The 22,830-nt window shown below is 51.3% G+C and overlaps 1 protein-coding gene across 4 annotated transcripts; it reads left to right on the top strand.

Moving 5' to 3' along the window:
• The first annotated feature begins 10 nt into the window (after positions 1-10).
• Positions 11-21,993, top strand: RAE1 (ribonucleic acid export 1). Of its 4 annotated transcripts, none has more exons than XM_043553614.1 (13): positions 11-271; positions 709-743; positions 2,698-2,794; positions 3,347-3,451; positions 5,514-5,606; positions 11,125-11,211; positions 11,955-12,041; positions 12,166-12,237; positions 13,220-13,327; positions 16,890-16,996; positions 17,078-17,153; positions 17,713-17,907; positions 21,556-21,993. In XM_043553614.1, the coding sequence occupies exons 3-13, from the start codon at positions 2,705-2,707 to the stop codon at positions 21,640-21,642; spliced, it is 1,107 nt and encodes a 368-aa protein (XP_043409549.1). In that variant the 5' UTR covers positions 11-271; positions 709-743; positions 2,698-2,704; the 3' UTR covers positions 21,643-21,993. The 4 variants fall into 4 exon arrangements, with proteins under 4 accessions (XP_043409549.1, XP_043409548.1, XP_043409551.1 ...); XM_043553616.1 differs by having other exon boundaries at positions 111-271; positions 624-743; XM_043553617.1 differs by lacking the exon at positions 11-271 and adding an exon at positions 394-545.
• The last annotated feature ends 837 nt before the right edge of the window (positions 21,994-22,830 follow it).

Genomic DNA, 22,830 nt, shown 5'->3' with positions numbered 1-22,830 from the left:
CTTCTGCGCATGCGTCATCGTCTCGCGAGAGGGGGAAGGCTTTTTCTTTCTTCGCTGCCTTCCGGGCGGCACAGGAAGTGGCCCCGGAGCGCAGGCGCAGTGGCTCCGCGGTAATTGGGGCAGTTTCCTCCACCAGCGTGAGGGTGTTTCGGCCTTTGGGTTTTCTGTTCGCGCCACCTCGCCTTCGCCTCCTCCTCGCCCGGGTGGGCTCGCAGGCCCCCGAGTTCCTCCCGCTCCCCGCCACCTGCCCCCCCGCCGCGGCGCGACTCAGGTAGGCCCCGTGCCGCCTCCCTCGCTCCCCGCGGCCATGGCGCCTCCGAGGCCGGGTCCCCCGGCGGAGTGAGCCCCGCAGCGAGGTGCCGGGGCGCGAGCCGGCCGGTTAGCGGGCTTCGTTACCGGCCCCTGGGAGGGACGCCAGAGCTGGAAGGGGCCTCGGCGTCATGTGGGGTCTAACCCCCTCGTCCTTCTTGTGGGGAAACTGAGGCACTGGGCAGGGTCGCGGAGTTGATGGCAGCGTCTGTCGCCTCTGCCCTCCCCGGTTACAGGTCTGGCTTATCAGATGCATGCTGCCTCCTCGGAGGAGCCTTCCCCGATCAGTGTAGAAGGGCATCCATCCCCTTTAGTCTTCTCCCGCCTTAACCTCTCTTCGTTGCACTGACCACTGTCTGAAACTGATCTGTCTCTTTGTTTCCGGCCTTCTCTGCCAAGTGTTTGCTGTACACACGGAGACACGCGTCCCCCAGGCAAGTATCTGTCCAGTCCCAGCCGCCGTGCCCGAGGCACTGTGCTGAGGGTCAGGCGTGTGCCAGGGAAGAATCCAGACAGCCCTCTGTCCTCCCGGAGCTGACCTTCTCTTGGGGAAGAGCCTGGTTGCAAACAGTATCAGATCCTGACAGGTGCCGTCCAGAAAACAGGGCGATGTCGTCCGAGGTTGGAGATGTCAGATGAGGAAAACAGGGACGCCTCTGAGGAGGTGACCTTTTGGCAACAGACGGGTCTGGCGGCCTTCTACTGTAGCCCTTTTAAATTTTTTTTTTCAACGTTTATTTATTTTGGGGACAGAGAGAGACAGAGCACGAACGGGGGAGGGGCAGAGAGAGAGGGAGACACAGAATTGGAAACAGGCTCCAGGCTCCGAGCCATCGGCCCAGAGCCCGACGCGGGGCTCGAACTCACGGACCGCGAGATCGTGACCTGAGCCGAAGTCGGGCGCCCAGCCGACTGCGCCACCCAGGCGCCCCTACTGTAGCCCTTTTAAAGCGGACCTTTTCGATGGGTTTGGGAAGTTGCCTACGGTTGTGTCAACGTCACCACAGTCCAGTTTTAGAACGTTTCCATCGCCCCCCAAAAGTGCTCGGGAGACGGCTTTTGAATTGGGGGTCTGAAGATTCAGCCTGAGACGTTGGGAGGATGGGGGAGGGCGAGTCACCCCAGGCGGAAGGAACAGGTAGCAGCAATGTTCCAAGGCCGGGTGGACCTTGTTGTGTCCACGCGCAGGAAGGGCGTCAGCAGAGCCAGCCTGGCTGGCACGCAGCGGGTGGCGCAGGCGGGGAGGTGCGGTTGAGTTGTACGCGGGTCCTCCGAGCTTGAGGGGTCCCAGCGTCCTGTATGACACGCGGTCCACGTAGCCTGGTTCATGCTTGCATGACCCCTGCTCCTTCCCCGGGTTCCACGTGGCAGAAACGTTCTCTCCCAACTTGAGAGCTGCAGAGAGGGAAGGAACAGAGAATTTTCAGGCGCCGTGCGTGTGTGCGCGCGCGACCTCCCTTGTTTTTCGTGATTCTGTGAAGTGGGCATTCGTGGCTCTGTTTTCGGGGATGAGAAAATCGAGGCTAAGTCACCTGCCCCAAGCCGTGTAGCCACTGGTTCCTGGACTCTGCCTGCAGAAGCCTTGTTATTCCCTTGTTCTCATGCAGTGAGCTGGTGTTGCCCGGGCACTGCTCACATTTAACGTCCTCTCACAGAGCTGTTCTCAGATGCCGACGGGATCATAGCCGTTGCTTTGACCGAGTCGCTGGGCGCCCACTTGCTTCATGGAGTCGGGAAGCCCAGATGCCTTTCCAGAATCCCTAGCGGTCTCCCCATTCTGTGTTGTCCGGGATGTAATACCAGACCTTTGGGTACTCGAGCAGACCCGATGGAGTACTGTTTAAAACTTCTTGTACGGAGAAGTTGCTGAACTTTGCCGGGACTGGTTGCTTGTCTTAGTGACTTCGTTCGGAGATGCTGACCTAAAGCAGCGTAGAAGTTAGTAAGAAGACAGGAAACTCCCACTGAGTGGTGACCTGAAGAGTGGGGCCTTTTGCTGGTTTACTGTTGTGTTCCTGGTGCCAAGGGCAGCGTCTCAAACTACGTAAAACGTGGGTGAATTTATTTTCTGGCTGGTGACTGAAAAGCACTCGGCCGTCGTGTATTGGTTTACTAACGGTGGCAAACGTGCGAGGGGAACGGGGAAGCTGGCTGTGCGGTGTGTGGGAACTCTGTCTTGGCAATTCCCTGTAAGTCAAAAACAGTCCTAAAGTAGAAAGTTCATCTTTAAAAAGTACCTGCTTATCACATGTTTAGATGTCTTGAGAAGAGAGAAACTCATTTAGAGTCTTCTTTTTCTTCTGTGGCTGAATTAGCTTTAAGTTAGCTCTCAGTGATCTTGATTCCTGAAGAAAGGACCCGTCCTTAACGTTTTCCGTTACTTTTCAGGGCCAAAATGAGTCTGTTCGGAACAACCTCGGGTTTCGGAACCAGTGGGACCAGCATGTTCGGCAGCACAAGCACAGATAACCACAACCCCATGAAGGTACCTCGGAAAGCTTCGCGGCACTTGGAGGAAATCACGCGCCAGGGCCTCCCCGAGTGAGAGACACTGAAGTGGTGCGGGAGCCTCCTTTGGGGCGAAAGCTCTGAAACTCTGTCTAGCCCACTTTCTCCAACTCGGGAGCACGGCAGCTGTGTCCACTGCCCAAGTGTCCCGGGCACCCTAACTTTCCCCATCTCTTAAGTCACCGTGGTGCTTGTTAAAACTGTGGGTTCCCACGACTGTTGAGTTAGAATTTCCTTTGGGGTGGGGACAGGCAATGACTTTGATCAAGCACTTTGAGGCCACAGTGAACCAGTGGGCCGTCGCTTGGAAGATATCATGATGGGCATTTCATAGAGAGTGCTGGGTCTGGTCCCTCCCATCTATGCTGGTCCTTCCCGTAGCTTCCCCTTTGGGATCAAAGTAAGAGAGGTCCAGTTCATTTAGTTCTTGAACACAAGGAAAGTCTACCCTGAGTGCTTAGTGAGAAAGAAAACAATTTTGAATGAAATTAATGATGCATACTTTGTAACACTGACTTTTTCCCCCCAGGATATTGAAGTAACATCCTCTCCTGATGATAGCATCGGTTGTCTATCTTTTAGCCCACCAACCTTGCCCGGGAACTTTCTTATTGCAGGATCGTGGGCTAATGATGTAAGTGCTCCTTACGTGCACGTTCTAGAAGTCCTCTCTCTTTGTATGGACAGGGTTAGCTTTCCTTTTGGCTCCGTTCTTTCCCAAGTGAATGAAGTGAATGAAGAAAGAAATCGGTTAGAGGGTGTGACCCTTCTGAGTGTGCTGACATCATTTGTTACCCTGATTTTTGTTAAGAAAGCATGATCATAGGCATCACTCAAAACTTCCTCCTCTGGGGGGGCCTGGCCGACTCAGTCAGTGGCGCACATGTCTCTTGATCTCAGGGTTGTGAGCTCCAGCCCCGCGTTGGGTGTGGAGATTACTTTACAAACGTACGTATACATACGTACGTGTATACATACGACCTTAAAAAAATTTCCTACCTTAGTTCAGTAACTTGACGTGGATTCCCAGATCAAATGTAGTATCGTTGAGAATGACTGTTATCCGTGGTAGTATACATAAATTTCTTTTCTTATCCTGAAATGTTCGTAAGGCACACGTTAAACTTGTTTAACTTCGGGCAAAGCACAGATCGTGCGTAGGTGTTACGCTTAGCCTGTGGCGTACAAGAAGAAAGGCAAAAAAATCACAGTACGCAGAAAGATAAAAACTCTGCTAGAAAAATAAGCAAAGGATGTGAAGAGGCACTTCACAGAGGGAGTGCAGGTGGCCCCTCGGTGTGGACTGGAGCCATCCGGCCACACTCCTGAGCAGATGAATTCAGACTTAGGTGATAGACTCCCTCACGTTACCGAAAATTAAAAGCGGGAAAGCGTAACGCTTGGTCCCGGCAAAGATAAGCCGAAACCGTGCATGTACCGCTGCTGAGTATGTAGATTGCTACGGGGCTCCTGCAAGATAATCGGCCATACCTGTGAGAAATCCTTAAGTTTGTACGTTGCATCTTAGTGATTCCCCTGTGGGGCATGAGGAACGTCCCCAGGCTGTCTCTTGCAGACTCTCCAGCAGTCTCTTCACTGTCCTCCCCGTCTTATGAAGCAGCTCGTGAGCTCAGGAGCAGAATAACTGGCCCAGGGCCCACATGTAAGGGAGGGGCGAGGCGGGGCTGCCGACCCGCGCAATATGGCCCAGGGTCTAGACTCCTGGCCGCTACCCGATACCACCTCATTTTAAGAAGTCTCCGTGCTAGTCCACTAATAATGGTATTCTGTGGTATGTTTGTATGCTGGATTGCCATTTTAAAGGTTTTGGAAAAGATTTTTCGGCAGCAGGGAGGCAGTGGGGCGGCAGGGGGATGAAGAGAGGAGAACAGCAAGGGGAGGAAGGTAGCCATGGCTGAGCAGGTTTGGTTTCTACATGTAGTATCTGGAAAGACTTCAAATGAGTCACTAAAAAACGTCAGAAGAACGTGTAATGGCAACTAATGATGCAAGGGAGAAAAGTGTTGACGAGAGTGAAGGTACTCTGTAATCTAGTTTCTTTTCTTTTTTTTTTTATATATGTATATATATTTTTTTAACGTTTTATTTTTATTTTTGAGACAGAGAGAGACAGAGCATGAACGGGGGAGGGGCAGAGAGAGAGGGAGACACACAGAATCGGAAGCAGGCTCCAGTCTCTGAGCCATCAGCCCAGAGCCTGATGTGGGGGTCGAACTCATGGACCGCGAGATAGTGACCTGAGCTGAAGTCAGACGCTTAACCAACTGAGCCACCCAGGCGCCCCTGTAATCTAGTTTCTTGAAGACAACGTGTGCATAGAAAGACAGCACAGCAAACATTTTTTTTTTTTTTTTTAATGTTTATTTTGAGAGACAGAGCACAAGCTGGGGCGGGGCAGAGAGAGAGAATGCCAAGCAGGCTCTGCACTGTCAGCACAGAGCCCGACTCTGGGCTTGATCCTGCGAACCATGAAATCGTGACCTGAGCCAAAATAGACAGTCAGATGCTTAACCGAGGAAGCTACCCAGGCGCCCCTCAATCGCTTTGTTGTTAAAGTTAATGAGGTTGGTAGGAGATGTTTCTGTATGCGTAAGTTGCCCCGTTCCTTATCAGGTGTTTACTGCGTGCAGTGTGCCGTGGCTTGCTGTTTGTGTTCATTTGTCGTATCGCTACAGGTTCGCTGCTGGGAAGTTCAAGATAGCGGACAGACGATCCCAAAAGCCCAGCAGATGCATACGGGGCCGGTGTTAGATGTCTGCTGGAGTGATGTGAGTCTCATTCAAGTTTTCGTGTTTTCTGCAGTGTAAAATCGTGTGTAATCCAGAGTTTGTGTTTCAACTTTTATATAACCCAAACCACAAATAGCGGGTATCTGTACACATTGTTGGAAATTCTGAGTTTCTGAATGCGTTGATGTTCCTAAGGGGGTCCGTTAACGTTGGCTTTAGTTAATCTGAAAGCTTTTCTTGCATAAAAACTTCATTATTTTAGGGATACCTGGGTGGCTCAGTCGGTTGAGTGTCCGACTTCAGCTCGGTTCATGATCTCGCGGTCTGTGAGTTCGAGCCCCGCGTTGGGCTCTGTGCTGACAGCTCGGAGCCTGGAGCCCGGAGCCTGCTTCCAATTCTGTGTCTCCCTTTCTCTCTGCCCCTCCCCTGTTCTCACTGTGTCTGTCTATCTCTTTCAGAGGTAAATAAATATTTTAAAAAATTAAAAAAACAAAAAAACACAACTTCATCATTTTATTGACACGTTACCTTGGGCAAAGGATTAAATAATTTCTGGAAACCTTTTTTTACCTTTATGCCATAAATTTATGTTGTTTTAAAATTGGAAATTTAGTATCTCAGAAAATAAATGCTAGAGAAAAAAAAATAATCTTTTTCTATTAACAGACATTTAAAGTCTTTTTTAGGGTTTTAGAATTCTGTTTTTCCTTCCGAATCTTGAACATCAGTCATATAAACAAATATGTCCAAGTTAATGTGGCTCTGAGCTTCTGCTGTGGATTGGGGAGAGTCTAAATGGAGAGATCTTTCACAAGGCCCAGCAGAGAAGGGAAGGTGGGTGTGGCGGGCCGCAGCTGTGGAGAGGCCGGTCCCCTGGGTAGAGGAGGGGCTGGGGCACTGACAGCTCAGCCTTTCTCTCCCGCCACCGCTGTGGCCCGGTTGGCTGAGCCCAGCGGAGGCAAGAAAACGGGCCTGACTGATGGGCAGACAGATGTACCCCCATGCTGGGGAGGCTAGGCCTTCCGGCCCCTCCCAGGCCTTCTGTGTCATTTGTTCGGTCAGATTCATTAGGCATGATTTGCAGACGATGAAACGGAACCTTTTTAGTGTGTAATTCTGTCAGTTTTTGAGGCTGCAGAGACTTGTGGTCGAAAAACAGAACATCAGCCCCCAGAATCCGCCCCCCCCGCCCTTATGTGGGCACGTCCTCCTCCGATCCCAGCCCCTGGAAACCACTGGTGTGGTTTTGGTGCCCGTGGCTCTCCCCGTGCCCGGTCGCGCAGACAGCCCCGCCCCGCCCCGCCCCGCAGTGCCCCTTCACTCCGCGTGGTGCCTTTGAGCCCCGTGCAGGTGGTCGTGCCAGTGGTATGGCCCACTGCGTGGCCGGGTCATCGTTTGCTCACCCAGCCACCAGGAGAAGGACCTTTGGGTTGTTGCCCATTTTGGTCAGGGCTGCCCATTTTACAGGCTGCTGTAAACACTTGGGTCCTGGAATTGCCACGAACAAAAGTTTTCATTTCTCCTGGGTAGATAATGGATTACCGGGTCGTATGGTGAGTATACGTTTAACTATGAGAAATTGCCAGTTACTCCTGTTTTATGTGGTCGTTTTTAAATGACGTGATCTTACTTAGTTTCTAACTAAGAAAGGAGTCTGCTACTCATCAATATTTCGGGATGGTTCAGGAGCCAGAGTTGCTCCTGTTTTCATCATTAACTGTGATGGTCTTCTCTGAGCATTTTTGTCATCTGAAGGTGTTTTCTTGGCATATCTGATTGGGTTAGTAGGAGACTGATAATAGCTCTGTGAAAACAATTTGAAAAGGTGCATTTTTTACAGATACAACTTATTTTTTTAAAGTTTGTTTTGAGAGAGAGAAAGAGAGAGAGTGAGCACACATGCAGGGGAGGGGCAGAGAAGAACAGACTCCCAGGGAAGGGGGGGGTGGCGCCTGAGTGGCTCAGTCGGTTGAGTGTCTGGCTCAGGTCATGATCTAACGGTTTCATGAGTTTGAGCCCCATGAGTTCACGCCCCGCATTGGTCTCTCTGCTGTTGGCCTGTCAGCTCAGAGCCCCCTTGGGATCCTCTGTCCCCCTCTCTGCCCCTCCCCTGCTCACGCACATGCTCTCTCTTCCTCTCCAAAAAAAAAAACACGAAAACTCAGGCAGGCTGTGCGGTGTCTGCACAGAGCCTGACGTGGGGCTCGAGCTCATGAACTGTGAGATCGTGACCTGAACTGAAATCAAGAGTCTGACACTAAACCCACTGAGCCACCCAGGGGCCCCACAACTTACTTTTAATTTGCATGTGGAAAAGTAATAACTTGAGTAAATTTAAAATACTTGATTTATTTTGCCTGTCTTTTTTTCTGATTTGGTGATGGATCAGAATGTAAAGTTTCTTATAAACTAGGTAAGAAGTAAAATGAACTGGTAGAGGATGTATTGAGTGGCTTCGGGATACATAAAAACGAGAACAGCTTATTTCCTTTCTCCCGAGTTGTGCGTCATCTGCTGGAGGGATTGAGCACCGTCACGAAGGGTTCTGAGTTCTGAGAAGGTGTGCTGGTGCTGGGTAGTGGGGAACACAGAAAGCAACTGTAAATTTTGGGGAGGGTGCCGTGAAGGCTTCACTGAAGAGACAAGAGTTAGAGAAACGAACTGCACACAGGCCTCTAGTTTTTTGAGCGTTGTGTCATCCAGTCCAGGCCTAGGTTCAAATTTGGGCTCTACTCTTCAGTGTTTTCAGTTTCGCAGGTTACCTGATCTCTCCATCTGTTTCCGCGTTTGTAAAATGAAGGTGATAATGATTACGACGGGTCATATTTAATTCAGCAAATAACTATCAGGCTCCTCTAGTAAGCTAAAGCCCTGGGGATAGAGTGGAAAACAAAGCAGGCCAGGTAGGCAAATACCATATTCATGGAATTTCTGGTCTCTTAGGACAGACCTGTAGAAACAAGTAAGAATTCCAGGCGGCAGAACTTGTGACAGCTAGACTACACGTACGTAAACCGACGGGCACGGTGTTAAGATGACAGGCTTGCCTGAGGGAACATAGTGAGTGGCCGAGTCTAGGCCCAGACCCAGACCTTCCTGGCTCCAGAGCCCATGTGCTTGACCGCCTCCCTCATAGGCCTACAGGAAGGGAAATGGGCCAGCGTGGGAAGAGCGTCCGGGAGAGGAAGCCGCGTACGTAACGGCACGGAAGCACGAAAGAGCCAGAGCGACCGTGGAGGCATAAAAAACCAAACTTGGCGAAGATGATTCTTTGCCCTCTGAGGACATTTTCGCTCCGTGGCCGTAGCAGCGTGGAGAGCAGCTGGGTGGAGAACACAGGGCCGGGAACACGAGCGCTGTCGTCTGCCCCGCCTTCGGGTAGATTAGCCTCGAGGTCGGCGCCCACTGGGCTCTCGTGTGCCGCTGCCGCGTGGTGCTGGTCACGGCTGGTAGGACGGGCGTTGCCGGTGCGACGGAGAGGCCGGCGCGTCCCTCGGTCTGGGGGTGGCCATCGCATGCGTCGGTGTCTTTCTGAGGGTTTACCGAGTGAGCCTTCCGACGTCACCGACACAGGCAGGTTGTATCTTGTCTTTCAGTTGCAGAACTGGTGACTTTCTTGCTGGGGAGGGATGGCAGTAAATCTTAGAGCTTTGGAACCAGAAATGACATAATCTGGGTCACTGGTCAGCAGACTGTGGCCCGTTGCCTATTTTTGGGAATAAAGTTTACTGGAACACAGCCACACTCCCTCACGTACATAGTGTGTATGGCTGCCTTCAAGTGTAACACTTCAGGAGTTGGAACGGAGACCTATAAAGACGAAAATTCACTAAATAAGCGGCCCTTTAAGAAAGAAATTTGTGGGGCGCCTGGGTGGCTCAGTCAGTTGGGCTTCCGACTTCAGCTCAGGTCATGATCTTGCAGTCTGTGAGTTCAAGCCCCACGTCGGGCTCTGTGCTGACAGAGCCCAGAGCCCGTTCGGATTCTGTGTCTCCCTCGCTCTCCACCCCTCTCCTGCTCTCACTGTGTGTGTGTCTCTCTCTCTCAAAAGTAAAATAAAAACATAAAAAAAAATTGTTTTTTAAAGAAAAAATTTGCCAACCGCTGGTCTAGAACTTTCCATTTAGTACTGTTCTTTTTAAAACTTATCTTGTGCTTCTTTGTATTTGATCTAATTTATGAGTCTGTATTTGAATTTTTTTAAACGTTTGTTTATTTTTGAGAGAGAGAGGCACAGAGTGTGAGTTGGGGAAAGGTAGAGAGAGAGGGAGACACAGAATCTGAAGTGGGTTCCAGGCTCTGAGCTGTCAGCACAGAGCCCGACACCGGGTTCGAAGTCCCGAACCGTGAGATCCTGACCTGAGCCGAAGTCAGACACTTAACCGACTAAGCCACCCAGGCATCCCTGTATTTGAATATTTTTAAAATCACCACACCATGATTGCTAATTTTTTAAGCTGTTCTATAGTTTACATAGGACCAGTGATTTTTGCAAATTAGCGTAAGGGCACCTGGGTGGCTCAGTCAGTTAAACGTACCAACTTCGGCTCAGGTCAGGATCTCACGGTTCGTGACTTCGAACCCCGTGTCGGGCTCTGTGCTGACAACTCAGAGCCTGGAACCCACTTTGGATTCTGTGTCTCCTTCTCTGTATGTGCCCCCCACATGTGCTCGCTCTCACTCTCTCATAAATAAATAAACATTAAAGAAACTTAAAGAATAAAAATTAGTGTAGTTTTATGGTGTGCACTTCAGAATGTTATTGGATACATAGGCGAACAAATGTGTAATGATTATGGATATACACGTGTGTCTACATAGATACCATAAATGTGTTTACCATTGGTGATTCTAGGTGAAAGGTTTACAGATGTTCGTGGTTTTATTTCTGCAACTTTTGTGAGGGCTTGAAATTCATTTAAAAAAAAAAAACAGCTTAAAATTAATCAAAACAAGAAAAAAGGTATAAACGTCCCCTGGTAATACACACAGATGGAGGATACCCAAAAACTACTCCCACAGGGTAGTGAGTGGCCCATAAGGAAGGAGCCAGGTCAGGGTGGGAGACCTCATCTTCCCTGTATAACTTCAAGTGCTATTTGGATGGTTTTCATCCTGTTTATGTGGTATTTCTTAGAAAAATAAATCAGTAATAAAGAAATGAAGCTAAAACACGTTTTGGGTATGACAGCGTAGTTTATAATATACTAGCCCCCAGATAATTAGAAAAATAAAAATTGCAGGGGCACCTGGTGGCTCAGTCGGTTAAGCCTCCGACTTCGACTCAGGTCATGATCTCATGGTCCTTGAGTTTGAACCCCACGTCGGGCTCTGTGCTGATCACTTAGCGCCTGGAGCCTGCTTTGGATTCTGTGTCTCCCTCTCTCTCTGCCCCTCCCCACTTGTGCTCTTTCTCTTTCTCTCTCTCTCTCAAAAGTAAACATTTAAAAAATTGTTTAAAAATTGCAAAATGAAATCTGCCTCAATATGATCAACTTAATATACAGATAGAAATTTTATTTTTTTCCAATGACAAATTTTCTCCACTTTCTTTTAGGATGGGAGCAAAGTATTTACAGCATCATGTGATAAAACTGCCAAAATGTGGGACCTCAACAGTAATCAAGCAATACAGATTGCACAGGTAATAAACGCCGTCCACAAAAGGCTGGTGCCCGTGGGCCTCAACATTCACGTATCTGACATTCCGACACCCACGTGCGGCTTGCCTTTTCCCAACTGTACTTGGATACTCGTTCGTTCGACAAGTATTTATTGAATGCCTGCTGTATCCCAGGCACTTTCCGTAGGGGTAGAGACACGGCAGCGAGCAAGAAAGACGCTTGCACACGCCCGTGGAGCTGTTAACCTGCTCGGGGACAGCAGGCACGCTCTTGTGGAAAGACTGCTAAGGCAGGAGTATCGGAGGCAAGAGGGCCAAGAACCAGAGGGTCTGACCTGTTTGAGAAGGGCCCCTTGACGTGGAAACGTTTTCAGAAAGGCATCGCATACTCCGAGATCACGGGGCCGTGTGACTGCCAGAAGCATCTCCTTGATTTCTTGATTCGTAGCGCCTTAGTATAAACAAGAGTGGTGGAGCCCTACTCGTCATTTCTGAACGCCTCCCTGGGAAGGGGCTTGCTTTACTCTCACGTGCTCGCTAATTAGGGGGGAAATAAAACTGACATTTGTCAGAATGGTAAGTAGATATAAGTTCTCGGGGTAAATTGGATGTCACGGTCATTGGGAAGGGCTTGGATATCCTTTGGTGTTTGTCTGGTACGACCTTGATATTTAAGTTCATTCCTTCTCTTTGAGTTTCCAGAACTGAGGCCTTTCGGCACATGGTTACATTTATCTTGATCTGTTCTGATTTTGTTTCGAAAGCACGACGCTCCTGTTAAGACCATCCATTGGATCAAAGCTCCAAACTACAGCTGTGTGATGACTGGCAGCTGGGATAAGACTTTGAAGGTATGATTATGACATTGAGGGGACCGCACGGCCTGACCAGGATGGACATTGACTTCTCATGCTGTTTGCACTAAAGCTCTGAATGGTCAGTTACTGGCTTTTTGTTGTTTTTTCTTCCTTCTAGTTTTGGGATACACGATCATCAAATCCCATGATGGTTTTGCAACTCCCTGAAAGATGTTACTGCGCCGATGTGGTGAGGAATTTCCGACTTAATACGTATCCTTTTAAGAGAAATACAAAACTTGACGTCTTGCGATTAGAGGATAATGTAAAAATCCCTCGAATTTTAATAATAAGTTCCCAGAGGATGTAGTTCAGACCTCCTGTCGTCTTGAATCAGGAGATTTTTGTGCTGGATTTGTTCCAAAATTACCGAATCCTGCTGCCGGGTTTTTTTTTTGCCACTTGTGTTTCGAACATACGCAGGAAGCCACTTGCCATCAGGCTATAACATTTTTTGGTTGCTGTAGAAAAACTGGCAACAACTTTGTGGCGTGGCACCGGATCTTTGGGGACCGTGAGTGGAAGAGAAACTGAAGAACTTTCTCTGTCCATCTGGTTATAAGTCTTAAAGTTTTGTGCGAACTACCAGTAATCGCACTTTTAGGAATTTATTGTGAGAAAAACGACGCAGATGGGTTTTGTTTTGTGTAACACGACGAAACCTTGGATGTGACCTAATGGGCCAACAGGACCAGGGAGATTAAACGAACCTGGTGCTGTGTTTGTTTGAGGGAATATTGCACAGTCACCAGTAGCGTTCTCAGAACACACACCTCGAGTAAAGGATCCGGATTATGCAGGAACATACGTACATGCCTATATGTGCGTAATGCTCAAAGAAACACCAGAGTAAACACACTGTGATAGTGACAACAGCTGTCATCTGAAGGGATGGTGTAGGTGACTTTGATTTCTTCTCTCCTCCTCAGTGTACTTTTCAAATGATTGTATTTTATAGTTTTAAAAAACGAACCTTTTAAAAACGGACGTTCTAGTTGCAGATACGGTTTCTGCAGATTTTCATGAAACATGTGGATACCAGTGGTCTTTTTTAAATTAAAAAAAATTCAGACTTACTTTTGTGACTCTGAAAGAATTTTGACCTAATAGTTTTGTGTAAAAAAACCACAGTCCTTCATTTGAAGCACGCCCCTGCCTCCTCCATTCCCTAGATCTACCCTATGGCCGTGGTGGCGACTGCAGAGAGGGGATTGATCGTCTACCAGTTAGAGAATCAGCCCTCTGAATTCAGGAGGATAGAATCCCCGCTGAAACATCAGGTGAGTCACGTGACCAGGATGCACATACTTACGAGCCTGTGTCACACGCACTTCACTGCGCACGATTGGGATACAGTTGTGCTTCCAAACGCCTGTAAGCATCTTCTTTTTTTTAAAGTTTGTTTTTTTAAAGTTCTTAAGGTTTATTTCTTTGGGCAGAAAGTGAGCGTGAGCAGGGGAGGGGCAGAGAGAGGGAGAGAGAGAATCCCAAGCAGGAGCTGTCAACACAGACCCCGATGCAGGGCTTGAACTCCCAGATCATGAGCTCGTGACCTGAGCCGAGATGAAGAGTCAGATGCCTAACCAACTGAGCCACGCAGGCGCCCCGGCAAGTAGTTTCAAAGGGGGTGAAGTTAAGGATATAAGCAAGTATTTAGTGAGTAACTACTGTCCATCCCTGGACAAGCCAGACTTCTCTGTCCTCTCCAGACGTGCCCCGGACAGCTGGATGCTGCGGAATCAGATCGCATACCCCCGCGGACTGGTTCCATCGTGGGCATCGCTCCCAGCCTCCGCTGTGCCTTCATCCCGCCCAGTTACCGGGTTTTTCTCGTCAGCTCACCTGCCACAGACTCTTAGATTTTCTTCACTTGAAACTCCTAGGCTCTCCCTCCCCTACCTTTGTCTCTGCACATCCATTCGGCTCCTGCTCCGAGAGCATACGAACCAGCGGTGGGGAGCTTCTCTTCCTCCCGCTGAACCTAGAAGGCTACCTGCGCCTGCACCTTGCCCCCGCTTTCTCCCGCCAGTCAGGGGACGTGTGCCCCTTGGGAAGGCCCGTCGTGTGGAGGGGGTCTGTGGAGCCTCGTGCTGGTGGTCCCCATCTCCTCCGGGGGCGGGGGTTGTCTGGACTCCCACCCCCTCCTGATGTCACAACCGGCCCTGACATGTGCCCTAGTCTTCTTCACCCGAGAAAACACTCTTGGCCCACATCCTTTGGTCCCACCCGGACCCCTTTTTCCTCTGCAGTTAAGCATCTCACCTGCGCTTTCTTGGTTTCCTTACCTCCCACTCACTTCTCACCCGACTCCCTTGAGACTTCTGCCTCCGTGACTCCTCTGAAACAGCTTTTGGCTGGCCACCGAGGGCTTCCTCGTCAGTGATTCCGGTGGACGCTGACCAGCCGTCCTCTTCTGTCAGCCCAGCAGCATTCACCACTGTCCCTACATGTTCTCAAACGCCCTGTCCCTGTTCTCCACGACGCCAGCCTCTTACCACCTGCCTCGCGGTTGCTGCTTCGTCTTCCTCACTGCTTCTTGCTGCGTGTCAGTTTCCCTGGGTGCCTGCCCTTGGCCGCGCTGCCTCCTCTCCTGAAGCAGGACCTCCTCTCCCGTCCCTGCTGTCATTTTGGTAAACCTTGTGGGCTGGGGACTCAGACCTCGCCTCCGGGATGCCTGCAGGACACCCCCAGTCTGACAGCTCCTTGACGTGTCTCCCGACGTCTCAGCCCAACAGTACCCGCCACTAAACCCCGGACGACTTTCTGCAGATCTTTATTTGGGTGTTACCCCTCCTCAGGCTTCTCCCTGGCTGTTTTCCCCCAAACTGTGTGTGTGCGTGTGTGTATATACCTTAGAAATAAACGCGTGACGTGTTTCATGTGTCTCGTTTTGTGTTGCCCACTAGAATGTAAACTCAGTAAGAGCAGAGATTTCTCTTTGTTGCTGCTTCGTTCCCAGCTACAGCCCAGTCTGGTGGGTAGAAGGCTTTTGTAGATGTTTGCTGAGCAAAACAACGATCTTAACCAGCTCCCGCCCCCCACCCCCAGCGTGTTCCTCCCCAGGTGCTCTGCATCTCATGAGACCCACCTGCTGTTGTCAATGCTGCGAATCGGAGAGGCATCCTTGATCTGCTCCCCCTCCTTTCCGCCTGTCCCCCTGGTCCCCAGGTTCACTTCTGCAGGTGTTTTAGAATCTGTTCATTTTGTTCCTTCCCTCCCACCACATCTAATCCAAATCTCCTCGAATGACTGTAAGAGGTTCTGTCTGTGCCCTCCTTTGATCTGCTCTCCACGCGTGGGTTGGGGGGGCTCTTTCTTCTAGTGGCACGTCTGACTTTGCCACACCTCTGCCGAAAAGCCAGCAGTGACTTCTCATTTCCCTTTGGATAAATCCCAGATTCCCAGACAAAACCTAGTCTGATCTGACTTTACTTCCTGCTTCTAGGCACCCTGGCCTTTCATTTGTTGAGGCATGCCATCAGCCTTTGCATAGGGCTGCTGTGTGGTTGTGTTCTTGTAGATGGTGCCCCCTAGAGGTGTGCAGTTCCTGGGCTCTGTGCTGAGCATGGGAGGCACAGCTTGACGAGCCATGGTTCCTGCTGACCTGTAAGAACTTACAGATTTTGTCTCTTTATATTAATTTTTTTCTACTTGCAGTAGTAATGGGCTTTCTGTTCAAAAAAAGGCAAACGGTACAGAAATAGAACTAGCATGTGCTTTTCTGTTTACTTAGGAAATTTGTGCGCTCTAATAAGTTACAACAGAAACTGCTCTTTACCATCATTCTTCTATGGCTTCGTCCCAGGCTCTGATGCTGCCCTCATGCCTCCCGAACCCCTCTAGGAAGATGAAATGTCCAGTTTGGGGAGGGTGGGTGGTTCTCGGGGGTAGGCCAGGTTGTCACATCTCGAAGGAGGAAGTGACGGGGTGCCCGATTGGCTCAGGCGGTTAAGCGTCCGACTCTTGATGTCGGTGCAGGTCACGATCTCACAGTTGGTGAGATAGAACCCCGCGTCAGACTCTGTGCTGACGGCGCGGAGCCTGCTTGGGATTCTCTCTCCCTCTTTCTCTCTCTCTCTCTCTGTCTCCCCCCCTCCTCCCCGCCACCCCCACTCGCCGGCATGCTCTTCTCTCAAAGGTAGATGAAAGGATAGAAGGAGGCACGAAGACCCAGGCCCTGGTCCTCTGCCACGGGGGCTGGGTCCCGGGCTCTTTTGTGGGGTCTTCTATAGAGTCCAGGAGACCCTCCTTTGGGTCCCCAGACCCAGCGTTAGATGGGGTGCGGTGTGTTGCTTCTGCATAGTGTGGTCACAGTTAGAAAGTGCTGGTCACGTCCCCTGTCCCACTCGGCCCTGGTTTCCCCTGTGGTTGCCGGGCAGACGCCGTTTCCCTCTTCTGCCTGGGGAAGCGGATTCAGAAGCATTGGGTGAGTCGCCGCAGGGAGCCCACCTGGTGGTGGGCCGTGGGTCGGAGACACGAGTGCACCCCCCGCCCCACGATGGGCGGCAGCGGGGTAGGATGTGGTGGGGCTCCGAGGGTCACACGAACCGCGGGAGTGACAGGCCTTGGTGGCGCCAGAGGCCGAGCGGCACCGGACGGAAGCACGCCGTCTGCGGTTTATCCGCAAAGTCACGTGGCCGAGTACAAGTGGTTTCCCAAAAGGTGGACAGTGATGTTTACTGGAGGACGAGCAGTCACTTCTGTGTCGTATTTGTATAATATGTTTCTGGTTCTTCTGAAACCCAAAAACGGTGAAAATTACTTATTTTCACTTAGGTACGAAATCTTGTCTTTTACATCGTGATAGATAACGTTCTCTTTTTCTGTCTCCACAAACGGTAGCATCGATGCGTGGCTATTTTCAAAGATAAACAGAACAAGCCGACTGGTTTCGCTCTGGGAAGTATCGAGGGGAGGGTTGCTATTCACTACATCAACCCCCCAAATCCGTAAGTGGGCTCAATTCGCTTGTGAATTTTCACTGGAGACTCTTTCAGAAAGGAAAACTCAGTTGGGCCTTTGCTTTTCAGTGCCAAAGACAACTTCACCTTCAAATGTCACCGCTCGAACGGAACCAATACCTCAGCTCCTCAGGACATCTACGCGGTATGTTTTTAGAAACTTTAACCTTGAGAACCTGTCTAGAAACTAGACTTGGAGGTGGGTGGCTGAGTCATTAGGGGTCACAGGCAGAGATAGATGACTTATGCTGTAGGGCCCGGGTTTCTGTTTTTATGACACACACTGTCTTTGGTCTCCGCCTGCTGCTTCGGGTGCAAGCTTCGGGCTCTCGCTTCGGGCTCTCGGGGCCATCCACCTCCTTTCGGGTGCTGGTAGGCAGTTGATTCGCTTAGCTAAAACTCAGAAATTGCTGTTTGCTGAGAAAGAAAAAGGCATTCCTGTGGGGTCCTCTCCGCAGTGTCAGTAGCCGCATACGTGTTGATTTTTGCTGACTTGTGTCCCTAACAAGAGGCGTGACTCAGTTCTGGGCTGGCAGTTGATTCTGGAAGCGTGGCTAGTTTCTTCTGTGATCAGCGGGCAGCCGGCTCTCACAAAGTGACAGTCTGTACGTTTTGTTTCGTACGTGCAGCAGGAAGCACGTCCTGGTAGAGACGTGCTTTCTCCTCTGTCGTCCACTTCTCACCGTGCGTGTCAATCCCTTCAGGTAAACGGGATCGCATTCCATCCTGTTCACGGCACCCTTGCCACTGTGGGATCCGATGGCAGATTCAGCTTTTGGGACAAAGATGCCAGAACGAAACTAAAAACTTCGGAACAGTTAGATCAGCCCATATCGGCCTGCTGCTTCAATCACAATGGGAACATATTTGCCTATGCTTCCAGCTACGACTGGTCAAAGGTGAGGATTCCCAGTCCTGCCCTGGGCTCTCTCGGGTGACAACGCCAGGCTGGAGGCGGAAGGCCCGGGCTCGAGCTGTGACTCTTTTCTGGACTCGCTGGTGGCCTTGGCAGGTCACCATCACGTCACCTCCAAGGGAAATGGCAGGCTTTCCTCACCAGGTGTGCAGACCCCGTGAAGTCATACCTGTAGAGCCTTTCCCTGGGACCCTGCCCCTGGGCAGGGTCTGGTCATCGTGAGCCCAGAAGCAGAGGGGAGCTGGAAGCCGCACGTCCTTCAGCGATGGCTGGGGCGGTGGCCAGAGAGGAAGTGGTCATGCAGGGGGCAGGGGCCGCAGGGCCAGGTCACCGAGCTTTGGCTGGAGGCGTGGCTTTTTTGTGTATTATCTGGGGAGAGGGTTTAGGGGCTGACTGGATCGTGGCTGCATTTTTGAGGCGTCCCGGCGTAGTGGCGAAGGGACCTGACTCGGGTGCTTGAGTTCCGGGCCACTGGCTGATGTCTGCTGCCTCTCGGCCAGCCCACGTGCTTGCTTCTCAGCTGCTGGTTCTGCTGGATTGTTCGACCCTTGTCTCTCTCGTCCCCTCCCCCAGCAGCCTTTCCACCATGTCTTCCCTCCCATGGGCACACGTGTCTGTCTTCTGGCCCGTCTCCTGCCCTCCTGCCACCGCAGACAGGCACAGGACTCCCTCAAGCCACTCCATTCTCTTCTCCTCCCAGCGCCTTCTCTCCCTCCCCGCCAGCTCCTTTGTCCTCCAGCCTGGGGCCGTGCCAGAGCTCGCGGAGGAGCCGCGTTTCCCTTGACCGATAGACCTGTCGGAAGAGGTTAACGCCTGCTAGCTTCTGTTGTTTTGGCCACCTCCGGGATGCTGCCCCTCCTGGTCAGCTCTCAGCCTGACTGGTTCTGCTCGGGGTTCTCCACCGTAAACCAGTGACCCTTCGGTTTCTGACTTGATTCCTGAGCTCTTCCGGTATCATGGTCCCGACAGGATGTGTGTACCTGGTGCCCTAGGGTACCTTCACTTTGGGAGAAGAGTCCTGCTGACTCCCACCCACGCATCCTTTATCCTCCAGGCCTGCTGCCTCTCCCGTGTCCAACCTCTGTGTCAGTCACCATCCGCTCTCTTGGGGCATAGGTCTCGGTCTCAGCTTCGATTCTCTCTTTTTCTCAGAAGAGCCGGAAGTCACTGTCTCTGGCCGCTCTGCCTGTGGCCGCCCTGCCTGTTCAGCACGTTGTTACTTTTTCTTGTAATTTTTAATTTTTTTTTTAAGCTTAATTTATTTTGAGGAGGGAGAGCACGAGCAGGGTAGGGGCAGAGAAAGAGGGGGAGAGAGAATCCCGAGCAGGCACTGCACTGTCAGCACGGAGCCCGACGCAGGGCTTGATCCCACAAACCATGAGATCGTGACCTGAGCTGAAATCAAGAGTCGGACACTTAACCGACTGAGTCACCCAGGCGCCCTTCAGCACGTTATTTTCGATGCCTGTTCCGACCTCTACAGATGTGCCCCCTGTGGCTGAGCGTTTGCTGATACGGGCCGTGCAGCCGCCCTTTGGTTTCCGTCAGGCAGCTGTACTGACGTGTCCCTGCAATGCAGTCGTCGTGGTGCGGAGTGATCAGTTTCAGCATCCGTATAGATGCCCGTGAAGCCTTCACCCCAGGCGAGAGAGTGCTGTTATCACCCCCAGAAGTTTCCGTGTGCATTGCTGGAATCGTTCCCCCCACACACAACCGGTGATCTGCTTTCTGTCTTTATAGATGAGTTTGCAGTTTCTAGAGCTTTATGTAAAAGGAGTCCTAGAGGGGCCCCTGTGTGGCTCAGTGGGTTAAGCGTCCGACTTCAGCCCAGGTCAGGATCTCATGGTCTGTGGGTTCGAGTCCCACGTCGGGCTCTGTGCTGATGGCTTGGAGCCTGGAGCCTGTTTCCGATTCTGTGTCTCCCTCTCTCTCTGCCCCTCCCCCGTTCATGCTCTGTCTCTCTCTGTCCCAAAAATAAATAAAAAACATTGAAAAAAAAAATTAAAAAAAAAAAAAAGAGTCCTACACCACACGCTTTTTTTTGCCTGGCATCTTCCACTCAGTGTGATGATTGTGGAATTCACGCATGGCGTGGAGCGTATCCCTGGTCCATCCTTTTCACTGTGTAGCAGCCCGTGGCACGACTGTGCCCCGCGTGTCTGTCCATCCACCCGGGAGCCACACGCTCAGTTTTGCAAAGTGTGCACTTCCGGTTCTGCCTGATTTGGTGTTGGAGCCAGGTGGTGGCCTGAGGCCTCGATTTCTCCGCGGGGCTCCGTGTGTCGCAGGCTTGGAAACATTGGTAGCGGAAGGAAGTGAGAAAGTTCATTGCTGTGAAAGCCGCTCAGGATGAGTTTGTCCGAACAGGTTGCGCCAGCTCGTGGCGCCCGCTGCTTAAATCCTCGTTCTCGTTTGGAAGGAGTTGCTTTGGGAATTTCACCCTGTTCTGGTCTAAGGATCGTTGTCTCCGGGACGCGACCGTGATCGCTTACGATTAATACTCTCAGCTTGCTGCCCGAGTGTACCTGTCCAGAAGAGCTGCACCTTGCGTGTTACGATGAGAACGTATGGTCACCACTGAGCAAAGCTTCTAGACCCACCTCGGCACATCTGCCCAGGGATGAACAAAAACCTGTCGTCACGGGGGAGGCAGAGGGCAGTCAGTGTCCCTTCCCACCTCCCTGTTCCCACGCTTCCGGTCCCTGGAGTGCTGCCTTTCTGCCTTGCCCCGCCCCCATCATCTCCCTGAAACGGGTCTGTCCTGTGTCTCTCCCTCTTTTTTTTTGTTTTTGGTTTATTTTTGAGAGAGCGCAAGCAAGCAGGGGAGGGGCAGAGGGAGAGGGAGACAGAATCCCAGGCAGGCTCCACCCTGTCAGTACAGAGCCCGATGGGGGGCTCGAACTCACGAACTGTGAGATCATGACCTGAGCCAAAACCAAGAGTCCGACGCTTAACCGACCGAGCCACCCAGGAGCCCCCCCGTATCACTCCTAATGCCACTTATGACTTTGGTGGCTGCTGTTCCTTTTCCCTGTGGGATAATGTTTAAAGCCCCCCTGTCTTCCCTTCCCAGCCCTTCAGAGTCCAGCCTGGTCCAGATTTTTCTGGCTCCCCCAGAGTCATACCGATCTTCCACCTCAGCACGGGCACGAGCAGACGCACTGACGGCCGTGCGTGCCTCCGCTTCTCTGTGGGTCTGCGTGGGGAGGCTTGTCCCGGACCCTGCCCTCGTGCCCGGGAAGCCTCAGAGCAGACGTCCGCTCTGCTTCAAGGCCTCAAGTCCAGGCCAGTGCTCCCCCGTCCTCCTGGGATGCTCTGCTCCTCCCGTGGGCGGCCCTCCGGGCCTTGAAGTGGGGGTGGGCTGAAGAGTCTCCGTGCCGAAAATCCATAAAAGATGGTCCGTCCGAGGGGGACACCGAAGACAGACTTCTTCCACGCCCTTAACCTTTCCTCCGAAACCGGTTTCTGCTTAACGTTTGTTTGCCTTTTCTTTCTCGCCAGAAACCTGTTTTGTTCCCCCAGAGAGATTCTGTTTGATGCACGAAGCACAGGACCTGGCGTGTGCCAAGTGCCCACAAAATGCTAACTTTTGCTTTTTCATAATAAGCTTGTTGTGTCTTTTTCCCTTTAGGGACATGAATTTTATAATCCCCAGAAGAAAAATTACATCTTCCTGCGTAACGCAGCCGAAGAACTAAAACCCAGGAATAAGAAGTAGCGGCCGGAGACTTCTGGGCCGTCGGGAGTCGTTCTCTCTCACTCTGCCTCGTCTTTGTACGAATTTGGGTCCCAGTTTTTGGTAGGTTGTCAGCCATGGATGTGGATTTCAACCCCTGGAGAAAACAATCATTGTTCAGCATTCGGGAGCCCAGCCGGCCACGGCGACTGCCTGTCACAGGTCTGTGCTGTGGCCCTGAGGGGACTGAAGTCATTAGAGAAGTCAGCTTCCTGTGGGCGACTGCCAGGCATTTTTCAGCGCTTCGTTCAGCCACGTCTGTATTAGAGAACATTGGGGAACATTCTACGGACGCTGTACTGTATTTTGTAATAAAATATTTTGAAGATTGCCTCCTAAGCTCCCTTTGTCTCTCTCTCCCCTGGCCTGCCCCCTAAGCTCTCACATGGTTGTCCTGCCCAGCATGATCATGGGTTTTGATTTGTGATGTGAGACGCCGTTGGGGGAGCGAGCGGCAGTCTTGCTGAGGAGGGCGGGAATCCTGAGCCGTGCGCGGGGGGCCGGCCGCTGCTTCTCCAAGCACCGGCTTCTTTCGTTCCGTCTTCCACGTCCCCGGTGTCGTTTGGCTCTGCGGGCGGACGTCCTGGTGGCTGGGACGGGGCCTGTTCCGTGTGCAGACCCAAGCGGGTGATGTTTGTGTGGCCCTCAAGTTAGGAGCGAGCCCCCTGCATGAGACGTGCTCTGAACTCATGCCCGGTAACTGTTTTCTTTTCAGGCGTGGCTTTTTAATTTTTATTTTATTTATTTCTCGTACTTGAAAATTCTCGGTTGGTAAGTATCTGAAATGAAATTCGACTTTGACATTTGACCTTTGAGTCCATTGTTGTGTTCCTACCCTGCGATCCCAAATGCATCTGACGCTTTACTGTCTGGGACTGGGATGTAAACTGGCTTGCTGAGTTTGGAAATCTGGCTTTCATAATATTGTAAGACTTGTTTGCCTACTCGTAAAAAGCAATGAAAATAAAGTTTTCTACTGAAAGAGATCGCCTGCACTCAATGGTTTGAATTCTTTGGTAGTCAGATCCCAAGCAAATTCAGGCCCTTTAACTCTTCAGCTCTCTCTGCATTGAAAGATGCGTTTTTTGAGGGAGGAAGGCAGGTGCACGGGGGAAAAAGTCTGAATCTTCAAGTTAATCGTTTCCACCTCCCTTCTCTCCCTGCTGCACG

This window comes from Prionailurus bengalensis, chromosome A3, assembly GCF_016509475.1.
Source record: "Prionailurus bengalensis isolate Pbe53 chromosome A3, Fcat_Pben_1.1_paternal_pri, whole genome shotgun sequence".
Taxonomy (NCBI): domain Eukaryota; kingdom Metazoa; phylum Chordata; class Mammalia; order Carnivora; family Felidae; genus Prionailurus; species Prionailurus bengalensis.
The sequence above is the reverse complement of the archived record's forward strand: the minus strand, read 5'-3'. Positions and strand labels throughout refer to the sequence as shown.

Coding starts and splice junctions, on each gene's coding strand:
- RAE1 (XM_043553614.1), top strand. CDS start 2,705: ATGAGTCTGTTCGGAACAACCTCGGGTTTCGGAACCAGTGGGACCAGC. Junction 11,212..11,954: donor AAGCAATACAGATTGCACAG/GTAATAAACGCC, acceptor TTGTTTCGAAAG/CACGACGCTCCTGTTAAGAC. Junction 17,908..21,555: donor CCAGCTACGACTGGTCAAAG/GTGAGGATTCCC, acceptor TTTTCCCTTTAG/GGACATGAATTTTATAATCC.